The following is a 15,082-nucleotide window of genomic DNA, read 5'->3' as shown; positions in this document are numbered from 1 at the left end:
TTAAGCATGCAGACAATAGTTCCATATCTGCTGTGGGATCAAAATGGCTGGTTCAAACATGGTGTTTATGTGTTTAGAATTCTGCCCATGCATGCTGCGAATATACCAGTGTTGATTTTGGAAATCATTAGCTTTCAGAATCTTCACACTTTGTTAAACTCAAGGGGCCGTTGTCATCCTGCCTCCTGTATTGCTTACGGACAAACTGCAGCAGCGCAAGGCTGTAATGAACACCTGACAACAGGCGCCAAGTCCACAGAGACCCTTAACATAATGTTATTAAACCCAAGATATGGATTTTTCTAAGGTTTTGGGTTGAACACGTACACTGCAACAGCATCTTACACACTGGAGACTTACGGCAGGGTGACAACTACAGGGGAGAATTTCACGTGCTAAAACCAGCGTGAAATCGTAAGAAACCTCTGGCTTCTATATCTCTATTCATCCCACCTAATCTTTAGTGTGCCCAGGGTATTTTATAATGCCATGATATACCATGGCAGGGTTTATGGGCTCAAGGATTTAGCAGTGTGATGTGATCAGCCAAAAGGCAGACTGAAGAAGTAGTAGGGGGAATTATTTTGCACTGCATGTAAATAGCTGCTTTAATTACCTTCCAACAGCTGAATATGAAGATGACAAAGATGACCTTTATCAGCCGGTGATCTAAAATCATCAGTGATATGCTCTCCAATGCCTCTCTCTTTCACATTTTTAGCTCATTTTGTTTACAGTCATCCAAAGTGTCTTATGAACTCTTTCTCATATGCAAGGAAAAGTAGGCATTCGTAATTATTGATTAGTTAATTCAAATTATTTAGAAAGAAAACTCATAACTCTGTAGCACTCTGGTAAACATTGATTATTTCAGATCAATGTAGTACTGTGACTCAATTTTCTCACCCTCTCTGCATCTCAAAATGACCATATGTAATGAAAGTAATGTTCTTTATATGCTGTAGACTGCCACTACTCTCACACTATCAGCTGCTCAGATGGAGCCTACAAAGTGGGAAGGAGAGCAGAGCAGAAAACAATTTCTACCAGCAGTGCTTTCTCTTGCAAGCTATTCATTCTAAAAAAAATAGACTTTGGCGAGGAGGTAGAAACAATAAATTGCCAAATCAGTGTGGTGAAGGTCACATGGAGTGACACAGGAAGGAGGAATAGTTATGAACATAAAATAGGACACAACAATCACCAAACAAATGTCAAATTGTCAAGTAGCACAGTGGATTTATGAATAGAATTGTTTTGAAAGCAAACTGCCTGATAAAGAATTGGCCGTTGAGTGGTGGTTTACAGCATAATGTGTAATCATAATGGTTTGACTCGGTATTGTCCATCAAATTTAATGTGTGTGCACGGGTATGTATATCACCTCATGTATGCATTTCTATGAGTCTATGGTGGACAGAAATTGCCTCTGGTGAAGTACAGAATTAATGCCAATAATGTTGCATCTTTCAGGTAGTGAAGTTTCTCTGACAACTTGAATGAAATGCATGCCTCCCATCTCTGGTTTAAGACATTCAATTTCCAGCTGCTTCTTGGGGCAGAATTCTGAAATTGTTTGGGAATTTGCTAATGTTATTTACATCAAAGTGAGACTGGAGGAGACCAATTATGTCAGTGATTCAAGGCAATATTCCTAAGTGAGTTGTCCCTTGGGAAATAACAGCATCATATTTTAAAGTTATATTAATATTCTGAGACATACCCAGTATTGCTTTTTTTTTTAAATCAACACAGAAACTCAAACAACTTATACAGGTATTTGATATGCTATAGATATTATTTCAAACAAATGATTTTGAATCTTAAATTGTGGTGAAATCCTTAAACCATTTCAGTTCCTAAGTCCAGAGAGGATTCACATCTAAGGGAGTGACATAGAACATGATGCCATCCACTGATGTCTCTGCTGAGAAGCAGTTATGCATCTTCTAGCAGCAGTTTGGTTGTATTTTTCATGTTTCAATTTGCAGTTGGATTTTACAACTGTCTCAAGGAAAGCTCTGTGAGATGATCTGTTACTGGGGAGAAATCAGATTTTCTCTGTGAGACACTGTTGATGAGGTGTCAAGACTGATGCAGCTACACAGTGAAGTGTATGTACTGGTTGTGTGTGCGCTGTTACTTATGAAGGAACATATATTCTTTCTGAGGAAAGCTCATCCACATTGGAAAATCAACAATAGCAACGTGTGTCAAAGCAGCAGAGCGTGGCAGCAGCATCTACAGAAGAACACAGAGAATGAATAACAAAGCTAAAGTGAATGGCTAGGCTGTTTTTCTGTTAAAAACAGATAGAACAGCGTAACTTTACTGTTTGTACCCACAGATGTGACAGGAAGAGACTGTTATTTCATGGCTATGTTGTTTCCCTTTTGCAATATCATCCCCGCATACATAAGTGAGGCAGCACAGGACCAATCTCAAATGAAGCTCATTTCAATCAAGCCATTTCAAATCATGCGAGCTGATGCAAAGAGAATAGCTTTCAAAGGGCTATGGTGCATTCCCCATCTGTGGCAGAAAAAAGAAGAAGAGCAGCATAGCCTTTTACCTCCAGACCAAGACCAGACCAACATGAGTATTTATTCGGTCATGACGCTACATGACAGTGCATTCTCACCACAGTCCCTCTCATGATGAACTACAGTAACCTGCCAAGAGACTGTCAGTGACCCTGAGAAACATCAGCTAGTTTGAACATGTTGTAACATCCAAAGATCCTGATGTAAAAAGAAAAAAAAAAGAATCTGAGTATACAAATAATTCTGTGAGAGCATCTGTCTTCACGAGTCATTTTAATGTTAGATTCAGCTGGCTTTATGAAAATATAATAAAACGACTTGTTCAGAGGAAGACCTTTACACTGTAAAACGCTGTAAACCACAGTCCAAGGTTGAGTAAATTCTCAAAATGAAATTGAGGAATTCTATTTAAAAAAAAAATCACCTTTCTGAAAGTTTGTCTGTCAATGTCACTAAAGTAAAGAAAAAGTGGTCGGTGGAATGTCTAATCATTCAGACTCCTGCGATGTTACCTTTTCAAAAATGCAGTAACTTGATTCGTTGTCTTTGCCAATATGTGATATGATTTTATGCTCTAAACACTTTCAGTTGTCATTTACTTTACTCGACATGTAGCCCAAGCGCTTTGATTAACGCACATTATAAAACATTTCCTCTGGAAAGATTTCTGTCTTTACTATGAACTACTGGAGCAGGTGTGATGTCCATAGATAAGAAAATGACTTTGCTTTCTATGTTTTGTGTAACACCGTAATGCACTGGGTTGCACTTGAGAGGTAAAAGCAGGCATTCACAGTAAGTGTATCTATAAATGTCATCTATTCACTACCTTACTGTTTGACACCAGCCTGTGGTATCCCCCTCCCCTCCACCCCCCGACCCAGTGTGGCTTGTAGCATCAGGCAACCTCTGTTTCCTCTGCTGCAGAACAGTTATAGAGACAGAGACAGAGCACCAGCCCTCGTGCCTGAGCACCATTCCCAGCAGCTTGCTAATGTCAACCTGCCTGATATGCACAGTGGGGTGGGGGCTCCAAGACAGCAGCAATTTTCCACTGCATGCGAATGAGACTGGAGTGCAATCTGCTGGCCTAAGAGCCTCATAATCAGCACATCATTATCAGAAGGGGGTTGGTGCAGGGGGTGGCAGCGGAGTGAGGAGAGAGGAAATAAACGGAGGGAGCAACGGATGACACCAAATGAGACCCTGGTAGCAATGAGACGATGTAAGACACAGGGAAAAAAGTAAAGGACAGGGAACAGATTCATAGTCGGACTGTACAAAGCACAGCATAAAGGGACTGAGGTGAGGCAACATCCCTGAGGCAGAGAGTACCACCCCTGTTTATATTTCAACCAGGCTCTTTGAAAAGCAGCGTCAGGCTTTACCCAGTTCACAGCAGCTTGGATGTTCCCCTTTTACTCAATATTACTGCTGGTCTTCAAAACTCACAAAATCTAATGGCACAAATACAGATATGTTTTTAAGGCAGAAATATTGTGACAGCTCTTTGAAGCGTACCTTGCCCTGCATGTATTTTTCAGTTAGTTCAAAAGGAGTGAGGACAACAAAGCTGATATCACAGCCCATATGTACCCTACTCTGTTTTCAGAAGTGCCCACCATTTCTGTGCACTCGTACTTGCATTTTCTCCTTTGTGTGGTGAGAGAGGAAGTATTATGATGGAGCGAATGTTCACAGATGGTAACAGTCTGCTGTCCTACTTGATCTCAGACTCATTTATTTTTTTTATGAATCACATTAAATTGTTAAGGTGCAGGCTTTTTCCTGTTTTTTGTTGCTTTTTTGGTTTTGTTTTTTTTAAATCTGTGTTATAGTTTGGCTGTTTTAAACAGGGTTTACTGGGACCATTGCAGAATAAATGTTTACAGAACACAGCTCATTCCAAATACTTTTAGTCTTTGACCTAGTTATTGCTTTATCCTTGGAAGCAAAAAACATTCAAAAACAGCTATTTGGAAAGATTTAGTTGTCATCAGGTAGTTTTGAAATCCCTTCTTGGGGGTTTAATCTGTCAACAATCAATCATAGTTGTCCAAATTTATTACCGCTTTCTGCCGCGTGGTGGCAATAGCGTACAGAGCACTTGGCCTGGGCTGGCATTGCTTGGCTCAGGTTGTGCGTACTGCTAGAGTATGTGGTCAATTCATAAAAAAAACTATTTGAATGTACAGTCAGCGGCCACCCATATTCAGAGCACAACAGAGGTGTTTTTAAGCATCAGGAAGGCTTTTTAACCTCCACAGGAAGGTGAACTGAACCTATTTACACTTTCATACACTACACACACCTGGGAGCTCAGTGCAACCTTACCGCTGGCTACTGGGTAATGAAATGAAGCAGCTGGCCTTGCTAAACAGCCTTGCTCAAGTAGAGTTTTTCGGGGAAGGTATTTGAGAAGAAAAAAAAAAGATCGTTTGACTTTAATCAGTGGACAGATACATGACACGAACATTTCGTTTTGAGCAAAAACTGCCATCTAGTCTTCATCTGAACTTGGAGACTGTACAGTCACCATCTCGTCATCTCTTGTTTTTTTATTTTTTTTTTTATTTCACTCGACTCTGATACATTCCGTGGCAACTCGGAGCAGTAAGTAGATGATGTCAATATTCTGTCTCGCACACTTGACAGCCGAGCAAATTCAATTGGACTGACTCCGCCTTGCTCATGCGGGACTTGTCCACAGGCTTTTCATACTACCGCGTGCCTGTCTGCATGCCTGGTGCTCTCTGACGGAGTGAGCTCTCCTCACACTCCCCAGTCACTCACCCTCATCACCAGTGAGGAGCAGTCTGACGCACAGGACCAGCAGCAGCCAGGACTCTTCCCGGGAGTGTGTGGCCGCCGAGCAACATGTTCCCAGCGTGGAGACGGGGAAGACGCACCGGGGGCTCGACGGTGCCGCCGGGGACCATGGTTACAGCTGGACAGACTGCACAGGTCGGACAGGTGTGGGTCTCCTGTTGGATTCTGCTGTCGGCGACGTGTATCCTCAGCGCTCAGGCTCAAGGTAAGATGCGCAACTCAGATTTTTTGTTCACATAGTCTTGCTACTAATGTTGTTGGATGCGACCAGAGGAGCGCGCAAGAAAGTCTGTGGTAGAGATGTAGTTTTAAATGAAATATATGGCAAAAATATAAGGAAAAACTGTCGTGAATGTATGCTTTAAAAGATGTGGTCATGCATCCAAACTTAGATCAGTTATAGTAAAATGCCTGTCACACACTGAATGAAATTGTTAAATTATTTCCCTCAAATAACACCGTGTGAAAACTGTGGATCTGACGTCCCCCATGTCCCCTGCTGTAATCACAAGGCCACTTGCATTCTCCAAACGCTTTAGGAGCACAGCCCTTTGTAAAACTGAGCGCTATAATATAATATATGTGTATAATATAATAACACAACTTGGTGCCAAATGCGGGTTGTGATAAATGCGCCCACTTTGTCATTGTGAGCAATTTGGAATGCATTAAAAAGTCGACAATACAGCATGTTGCTTTAAAGAGTTATGTGTCTCAAAATGGGACTTTAAAGAAATCATATTTTCATATTTATACTACTTAATTAATAAATTTACAGAATGTAGCATTTTTAAAAGGGGATTAACAGATATTGTTACAAGGTCCTCATGAATTATAAAATAAGTGAAATCTGTAGAAAGACCAGTGACCCTGACTGAGAAAACCCACAACAAATTGTGTCTCTGTCTCTATAGGCAACCCTTAATAGCATAGCAGAAGTCATTAACTTGTATGAATATGACTATGGGAAAATCAAGCAGGGTTATTATTTGAAGGCTGTATTACATTTCCTAATGTCCACTTTTACACTCACTTGTAGGCTGTGTGAAAGCAATGTGCATGGTGCAGAATGAATAAATCACATGTGGTTTCACTCACGTCTAGCACAATCTGATATGTGGATATAGGCATGAACATGAACTACACTAATCACACAATTACTGTGAAATTGGTATGACTTGTCACTCGCCATCTGTCAGTGGATGACCTGTGCCTCTTGACCAATGAGAAGGTATCATGAGATAGTACAGTAGATGCTTGATAAAGACAGAAAGCAAGAGAAAATCCTTCCTGCATCCATATTTTATCATTGGAAAAACATAACTGCCAGTTGTCAGAAGAAGTGAAGGTAAGTTCATAATGGACAGAGTACATCGTTTGGGCTTACTGGGTTATGAATTCCATCAGCAGCCTTGATGAATATTCACATTAAATGGATTTTAAGTTTATGCTTAATAATTCAACCACAGGGTTGTGGTTTTTATTACAGAGGGGCATGCAGAACTGTAACAGAAAATGCCCATTTGACATACAGATCTTTGAGGCATTTAATTCAATAGGTCCCGAAGGAGAAAAAAGAAAATCTCACATTAGAAGTTGATTCATATGGGAAGTGGCTTTTCTATGCACTCCACATCTTATAATCACAATACTCAGTGCATCAAAGTGCTAAAAGCAGCATAATCCCTTTGCTTGTTTGTCTTTGAACAGGTCGCATTGCTCTAAAGTGCTCCCAACCTTATCTGAAAAGAGTCTCAGGCGTCTCTTATTATGCAGGGCACAGTTCCTGTAGCTGTTATTACCATCCTTTTCTCGGGGTAACATGCTTGTCTGTGAGGATCTCTTGAGCGCTTCTAGGTTACTTCACAGGGCTTTACCTTTCCTCCCCAAACAGACCTCTTTCTCATCAATGCAGTTGGTATTCAGGCCCCCTTGAATATTCCCGGCTGCACATTAGCATTGGTGAGAGATTCACTTCTCTGTCTCTCTGCTCTTTCAATTGAGAAGGACCTCCTCTATGGCGCACAATTGCTGCTTTAGGTTCTTTACTGAAGACGCAGTTGCAGTCTTTGCAGGCGGTCCTCTCAGCAGCCAGAGAGGTCTTGTTCTCCTAAAGTAGGAAGCAGATCTCATCCTCATGGGGCATCCGTGTTTGCAAATGACTGGCGGAGCGGCTGTGCCTGTGCATAAAGTGGGAGAAGCTGTAGTCATTCCCTGAGAGCAGAGGACCTCTGAGGATGTCATAAATTAGGCGACACACAGGCACATGAGGCCCCCAGGGAACCGGAGGTGGTATGTACTTGTTTTTCAGCAGGTTCCTACTGAAGCTCCTGCTGTGTTTAATACTGCTGGCTGCTCCAGAGCTCAAGAGGATACCTGATAGAGTCCACAGGGGAACCTTTCTCCTGCCAGAGGCTGCTCTCAGCAGGCCATTTTAAGACTCATTTAGACCCCCTCATCAAAATACCAAGTAAATAGATGTGAGGTTTTGTATTTCTTCACCTCGTAGCGGTTTCTGTATCTCCTCACCCCTCCTCAGAGTGTGTGCTGCTGAAATCTACCCCTGTGGTTCATGTGAGAGACTGTGTTTCTATGCGCATCTTGTTATGTGCATCTTTGAAAGTGCGTGTGTGCTTGGTGGCGGTTATGTTCCTGTCTATTGAGCTTTAATCTAGATAGCAGCATTGACATTCTGCCAACCGGCAGCTGCTATAATTTTCTGGACGTACGTTATTATGCAGCTTGACAGCTGTCAGCCATTTCCAAATCTTTAAATCTTATGATAATCCACCATGCTTACAAAAAAGCATTTGTTTAAAACACTCTGAATCCGTGTGTGATTAAAACTCCCTGCTCTAATGCGGGCACCAGATCATAATTCATCTACATCAGTGACACACTAACACACATGCTCATGCAAACACACCCATGGAAAATAGAAAAATCAATGTGTACAAGATTACACAACTCCATCACGAGAAATATAATACAGTTTTAATAGAATCAAAGACATCTCCTAGTTCCAAAGAAGACACACCCACACATACAACACTCCATCACAAATGATAGAAAGCTTATCTGTTTTGCATCTAGCTCCACAAAAGTAGAGCTACATACCCACATTGATGCCAGATGTGCCTCAGGCATCTGATTTTAGACATGATAATAAATCCTGAGCCCTATAGGTGATGAAATTGTTGCATTTTCCTAAACTTAAAGCACTTTGATTGCGTCACAAGTCCCATATGGGGCACAGTGACATGAGAGTGGGAGTGCTGTAACTTCTCAGCTACCATGCCATAATTACACATAGTACATATTTATGACATATGTATCTCCCTGTTTGGTGAAATGTAGTTAATTAAACATGTTTACTGCTCCAGAGAGCTAACAGATGTCTGCTGAAATTTGGACTAAATGCTTGTTTTTCTTCGCAACATGGCTTGTGCCCAGAAAGACCAGCTAGTCGCTTGCACAGCCTCAGGTGAAATGCAGTGGCAGCCTGACTTCCAAATCAGACTCCTCGTGTGTCTTCAGCGCCTGCCTCCCATGTCTGGCTGGTTGGCTGCTTTTTGTCTGCCAAATGCTGTCTACACATGTTTATTCATGTTGCCACAGGATGCTTTATTCACCAAGATGGAACATAGCACAGCTGAATTATATATATATATATATATAAAAAAAAATCCATGCTCACTGGCAGCAACATTTGAAATAAATGAATGAAAAAGCCTGATACGATTTATTTTTTTTCTTAATGGTAATGTATCAGAAAAGAAAAAATAGTGCTTAAAACCTGTTTAAGGGTGAAAAATGATTACAATCTACTCTGTTGTTTAAGAACAATAGGGCTGCCATGCTGTCAACGTTTCTTAGCTTCAGGAGGCCTTTAATTGGCTCAGTCGAGCAGCAAAACTGTGTTTATAGTTCATAATGGAAATGTAATCAAATTAACTTGTACCGCAGGGTTTTGGCATTCGCCCCTTGCCCAGTAATTGCCATTTGCCCAAAGGGCTATGGTAATGGCTATTTGCATGGGGCAAAAAGTCCTATCTCCCACCATGACTCTGTCATGCTGCCATATTAGGGTAACTGGCTGAAATGATGACTTACTATGCTGGAGTTTGGTTGCGCTGTGCTGTGTTAAGCACTTATTACTATGATGTGAGTTTGTGTTGAGAATCTTATTGGGCCAAGCAGGCACACAGTAACCCAAACCTGGATTGTTTTTTTTGATGATAGGTTTGAGAAACGAAGGTATGATGCAACCAATGAGGTAAGGAAAAACCTTCGAACCAATCTTTAGCCACAGATAGCACTTCTTTGTCTTACTGGGTGAAAAATACAGTTTGGGAAAGGTAAAGGCTACTCAAATGAGATTTTTTATATAATAGCAGCATTGACTGAGGAAGCAAGTCCTTCTTTTGAGGCCAGTTTTAATCACATAGCTGAGAGTGGTTTTGTTCCCACATCTCCTTGTTTACTGATGAGACTGAGGGGAGAAGCACTGCAGGGGGAAACAGACAAATTCTTCACGTATTAATTCTCCTGGCTAAAAGTCTAATCAATCTGACACAGGACTGGCAGGCACCTCTTTTACTATCAAGAGCAAAAAAAAGAAACGTCTCAAAGAACAGGCTCTGAGCTGGTGAGCTGGGACAGAAATTGAAAGAGGGAATGACCTTGGAAAGGGAGGAGGATGCAAAGTGGAACTATATGTTTGATTTGTCTGATATAATTTTGACAAGGGAGCGAAGATGTTGTGCATGCTCCTTCATCAAAGCATCATTCTAAGGAGACGTTTGAGAGCCCTCAAAATGGTGTCATTACTTTCATCCAGGGAAAAAAGGGATTGTACTAAGGCAGTATTCTTGGACCATACATCTGTCTTCAAGCCCCCAAGCTGTTCCATGTAAACATTTAAACAACACAAAGGCAACTCAAGGAAAACTGTGGTGAGAAACAATGCTTTTTACAGAAAAATGTGAGCACTGAATCTCTGCTCTCATTCAGCTTGCCCCTCCTGGGGACTGGTGAGTGTATTCTTGTGTTGTGAATAAAATGGCAAAAGAGGCAGAGAAATGGAGGAAAAACTGTGGTGGGGGTGGCGGGCCCGTGTTTTCTCTCTTTCCTAGTAAAAACAACTGGTCGTAACGATCCATTTTCTTTGTACATTCACATGAATGAATTCACATCTTGCCATTCTGCTCCATTCCTCTGCTGACCTCAGACCAAGCCAGTCACAACCCCTTGGTTATGTTGCCTTACCACCACCATCAAGTTTCCCTGCAGTAAGTGATAATGTGGATACATGCCAATATTACTGTGTCACTCAATACAGATACATGGGAAAGGAAATATAACAGAGTCAGCTGAACAACAAGCCCCACCACATATGGAACTGAGGAGGACAGAACGAGAACGTGCTTGTTTTTGCTTCCAGGGTGCTACTTCGCTGCCTGCTTGTTTGACTATCAAAGCTGCATCCTTCAGCTGATACCGACAACTTTTAATTTGGCTGTTTGAAGAGATTTTTTTTTGTATAAGCACCATACATGGAAGTGAGGTCAGGGTTCAGTGGGTTGCCAGGGCTGGGTGAAGGGAGGAAGTATTCCAGTCCGTGGCATACTTCCTGTTCACGGGCAGGGTCTTGCCTGGAAAGAAGGAGCCTCCACGCTCTCCGTCTGCAGGGCTGAGTTTGCTGCTCTGATCAGGCTGTGCTTGGCAGCAGGCCTGCCAGTCCCGCTAGGGGGCCTGGCAAAATGCCTCTAGCTGCATCCCAATGCCTTGTGCTCAGTATTGATTAGGACCAGCGCTGACTCTTATTCCCCATGGTCCTTTTCTTGGCCACATGGGATCCCATATCATGTTTGACATCACTTTTGTTTCCCAACACCTGCCTTCTCCCTCTTCCCCAGATAGACAGAGCTCAACATCAGACCATCCCCACTGTCACATTTTGACAGTACTCCACCTTCGGTGTAAACAAATGGAAATGAAAGAAATTCCTATCTACAATCTCGTCCAGCAGGGCTTTGGTGTTTGCTGATAAAGAATTCCTGCCCAGTGCACAACGCAGAGTAGAGGTGGTTGTCACCGTAGTATGGCAGGACTTTAATGTACACATATCTTTGATCACTGTCCTTGCCTCTAACATCAGCAGAGTGTCAGTTAAGAAGTGTGATGCTGATGGGAACTGACAGTAGCACTGCAGGCCTCTGCTCTATGCTTCATGTCACATCTGGATTCCCTCTCTATGGCCCCCCAGCTCAAGCCATGAAAGCGCTTCAGGTGTGAGACTGAAAGCATATGGAGGGATTCAGCCTCAGTGTTTGTCCAACACTGTATGAAAGGCAGCATTTCTCTCTCAAGGCAAACTGTGTGTAAAGAGATAGACTTAAAACAAAGACAAACTGCCACCTGATGATTTTTCGTGAAAAAGCTTTATTTTTCTCATTTTATTGCCCTGTCATAGTTATGGAGCTATTTATACAACTTCATCTATTGAGAGCATATTGGGTGACGACATATTTGACCATAATAAAGAATTGACTGGTAATATTTAACTTAAGTACTTAATCGAAACATACAGAATGAAAAAAGGCTCCAGAAAAATAAGGGGTGGTCGTAGAGCTTGATTTCTTGAATGATACAAATTATGTAAGTGTACAGTACACATGAAAATCAATACAGCCTTCTATATGCTTACAGGATTAATAGGTGCAGGGCCACCGAGAGCCAGTGTTTGACAATGAAGCATGAATCCGCCAATACGCAAATCGAGTCTGCCATGTGTTTCTGCCTGGAATGATTTAGGATCAGTTTGGGAGAGCTCCTCAGAGGTTAAGCGGGAAGTCTGTGGTGCATTGCACCTCTGAAAGCAACCAATACTGACAAGGATAAAAGAGATCCTGTGCAGATAAATTTGCCTATTTATTTTAATTTCAAAGGCAGCTTGAAAGAGGAATCCAATAAAAGTGCCTTTATTGCTTTAATGCATGTTAGCAGATGCACAAACATGCACACAGTAAAAATGTGCTGGGTATAATATGCAGACACATTTTCTTCCTCTAACACATGCATCTACACACGCACGCAGATTGTTTCATTATCGCTAAATGGAGCTTTCTCAAAAGACCAAACCAGTATTTGAAAGCTGTTTTCGGCACAACTAATGAAAGTGGGGCACAGCCACGGTGTCTCATGTGAATAGACAAAATCAGAATCAGCTTTTTCAGTGTGAAGCGTCATGTTCTGATGGTCCTCTGTGCAAAATACTTTCCAATTGAACCTGTCTCCCTGCCATATCACAGTTACTGCCAACTGCAGTGAGGTGGCGGAGAAAAGGGGGAACAGAAAGAGAAATGAATATTGCTACGGACGTTGTGAGAAGGCATATGTGGAGGGGGCAGGGGGCGGGTAGGGTGGGGGGGGAGAGGGGGTGCTGGGTGGGGTATTGATGGAGGAAAGAAAGGAGAGCGCTGCATCAGTGGGGTAGAGATTGCTGTGGTGTACAGTAGCACAAATCCTAAATTCTGTGCAGATCCGACGGTAGCTAGGAAACAGCTGACAGTAAAATGGGGGGATCAAAGGGATTAGTGTGCCCAGTTTGAGCCCAAACAGTAACCCTTCCACTTCACCCACTGCCAGCCTTTTTATACATTCACCCCTGTATTTCAGTGGCGTGCTCGGCCATCTGTGGTTATCCTCCTCTGAGTCTAATTGTTTAATTTGGAATCACCCTTTTACACACTATTTAGTTCTTACATCCTCTCACAGACAGGCAATATGTAGAAAAAGGTCACCATTTCAATTTTAGAAGAAAAGGAGGCTGAGTGGAGTAAGGCAACCCCGCTCCAACACACACACACACACACACACACACACACATAGGCTACACAAAAATACATACGCCTACACACAAGTAATCCAGACAAAACAAAGACATGGCATCTGAGGGAAGAGAATGCACATGTCAGACACAATCAGTGCTGCCTTTTGTGATCTGAGTGAGATTTCCTGTCACTGGGGCTTGAGAAGCAGCCTGTTTAATTCTGCAGGGGACTGCCATGTCCCAAATGCCTCGGTCACTGTCTCCTCTTGTCTCGGAGCCAGAGAGACGTACTTAAACAAACAAGCCCATGCTTCCCCTGTTGGGGAAATGTACCAGGAGGACTTTTGACAATGTTGGCCTCCCGTCTCCAAACTGGAGGAGCAGCGGACATATGAACACACTCTAGGCTGACACAGAGCTTTACCTAAGAGACTAAAGCCAAATCGGATCTACATCACATGTGACATACATATGATGGTTCAAAACTGATTTGTGATGCCTGACTTAGGCGGAAGCATTACAGCAGCAACAAAGGCAGGGATGGCTCTTGCTCTTGTCTCTTTGTGAGCAGATTCTACATGTGGACACATGATGGCTGCAGCTGCTCTGACTTGTGTTGCTGTTGCAGAGGCCTGAGGATGAATTTCAGTGTCATAGTCCTCACAGCGTGCACAAATCGCTGGTCAAGCTATTTTAATTTGGTAGCGGGAAGCTTACAAAGAATAATTTCCATGTTCTGTGAAAGGGAATGTTTGAGCACGTATCTTATTGTAGCAATGCTGGACATTCTTTGCCTGTGGGTACAGCAGAAACGGGGGAGTCAGTGGGATTATATCAGTTTAATGAAGTTACTCTGGCCGATGTTTAATTTCATGAAATTCAATTAAAAAGCTTTATTTCCATTTCTGTAATCACTCAAGGGGTCGCAGTCATTAGATTATAGAGAAGGAATTGTGAGGAGAAATGGAAAAAATCAAAAATGTGTTCTTTGAGTGCTTGTTATGCAGATCCACTTGTGTCTTTCAAATGCTTCCAATGCACAGTGAATACTGTGGTAGGGAGAAAAAAAGGGAGAAAAAAAAGCTGTAACTGAAAATTGAATTGTAGGTAGGTGAAGAAACACAGTGGAATAAGTGTATTGTAAGGATGCAACTGGGTTTGTGCAGTATACAAAGAAGTATACATGTTAGATCTGGACAATAGATGCCATCACTTCAGCAACTACCTTCCTCTTTTTATTATCCTCTGTTGGCCCTGCTCTTGATGCTCTGATTTTATTGTCGAGGCTCCTGTTTTTGCTATATATGTTAAATTGGACAAAGCACTTCTCTTGTCCTCACTGCATTAGTGAGGAATAGCGAGGAAGAGAAAAAGAGATATTGTAAATGACAGGGAACATGTAACCCACCAGCCTTCTTACAAACACAGACTGCTGAGCTGACATATGCGAACTCAAAGGGTGGCGGTGTTTAAAAGCTTTAATCACACCGCTGCTCAGAGCCTCAATGTGGCGTTGCACTCTGCATCATTGAAAGCTTGTTTTATTAATGTTGTCCAGAGTGAAGTACGGTGGGATAGTGGGGTTGGGGGCGGAGGCGGAGAATGCATTGTGCTGTTGATTTAAAGTGGGGTGGAGCAGAAACAATGGCCATGAAAAAAACATGGCAAGGCTGTGAGAAGCAGCCAACATCCATTACTTTGGAAGGCACAGTGCCTAAAATAGTGCATAAGAGAGTGGATTTATAGTAGAGAGGAAAACATTTGTACATGATGGGTCTTAATGATACTAGAGAAAACTATATTTATATGTAAAAATTTACAGTTTTGCCACCCTTAGTATAAGTGTTGATTTTTCCCGGATGTCAGTCATAAAGAA

The 15,082-nt window shown here is 42.1% G+C and overlaps 1 protein-coding gene across 5 annotated transcripts in view; it reads left to right on the top strand.

The window, feature by feature from the left end:
- Positions 1 to 3,909: 3,909 nt before the first annotated feature.
- The window catches only part of sdk2a (sidekick cell adhesion molecule 2a), a 93,440-nt gene continuing 82,267 nt past the window's right edge, over positions 3,910 to 15,082 (top strand). For 4 of the 5 annotated variants that reach the window (XM_067570483.1, XM_067570486.1, XM_067570484.1 and 1 more), the window contains exon 1: positions 3,910 to 5,577. In XM_067570483.1, the coding sequence (XP_067426584.1) occupies positions 5,421 to 5,577 (157 nt within the window). In that variant the 5' untranslated portion in view covers positions 3,910 to 5,420. The remainder of the gene's footprint in view (positions 5,578 to 15,082) is intronic. The other variant, XM_067570481.1, reaches the window with a different exon arrangement.

This window comes from Thunnus thynnus, chromosome 17, assembly GCF_963924715.1.
Source record: "Thunnus thynnus chromosome 17, fThuThy2.1, whole genome shotgun sequence".
NCBI lineage: Eukaryota > Metazoa > Chordata > Actinopteri > Scombriformes > Scombridae > Thunnus > Thunnus thynnus.
The sequence above is the reverse complement of the archived record's forward strand: the minus strand, read 5'-3'. Positions and strand labels throughout refer to the sequence as shown.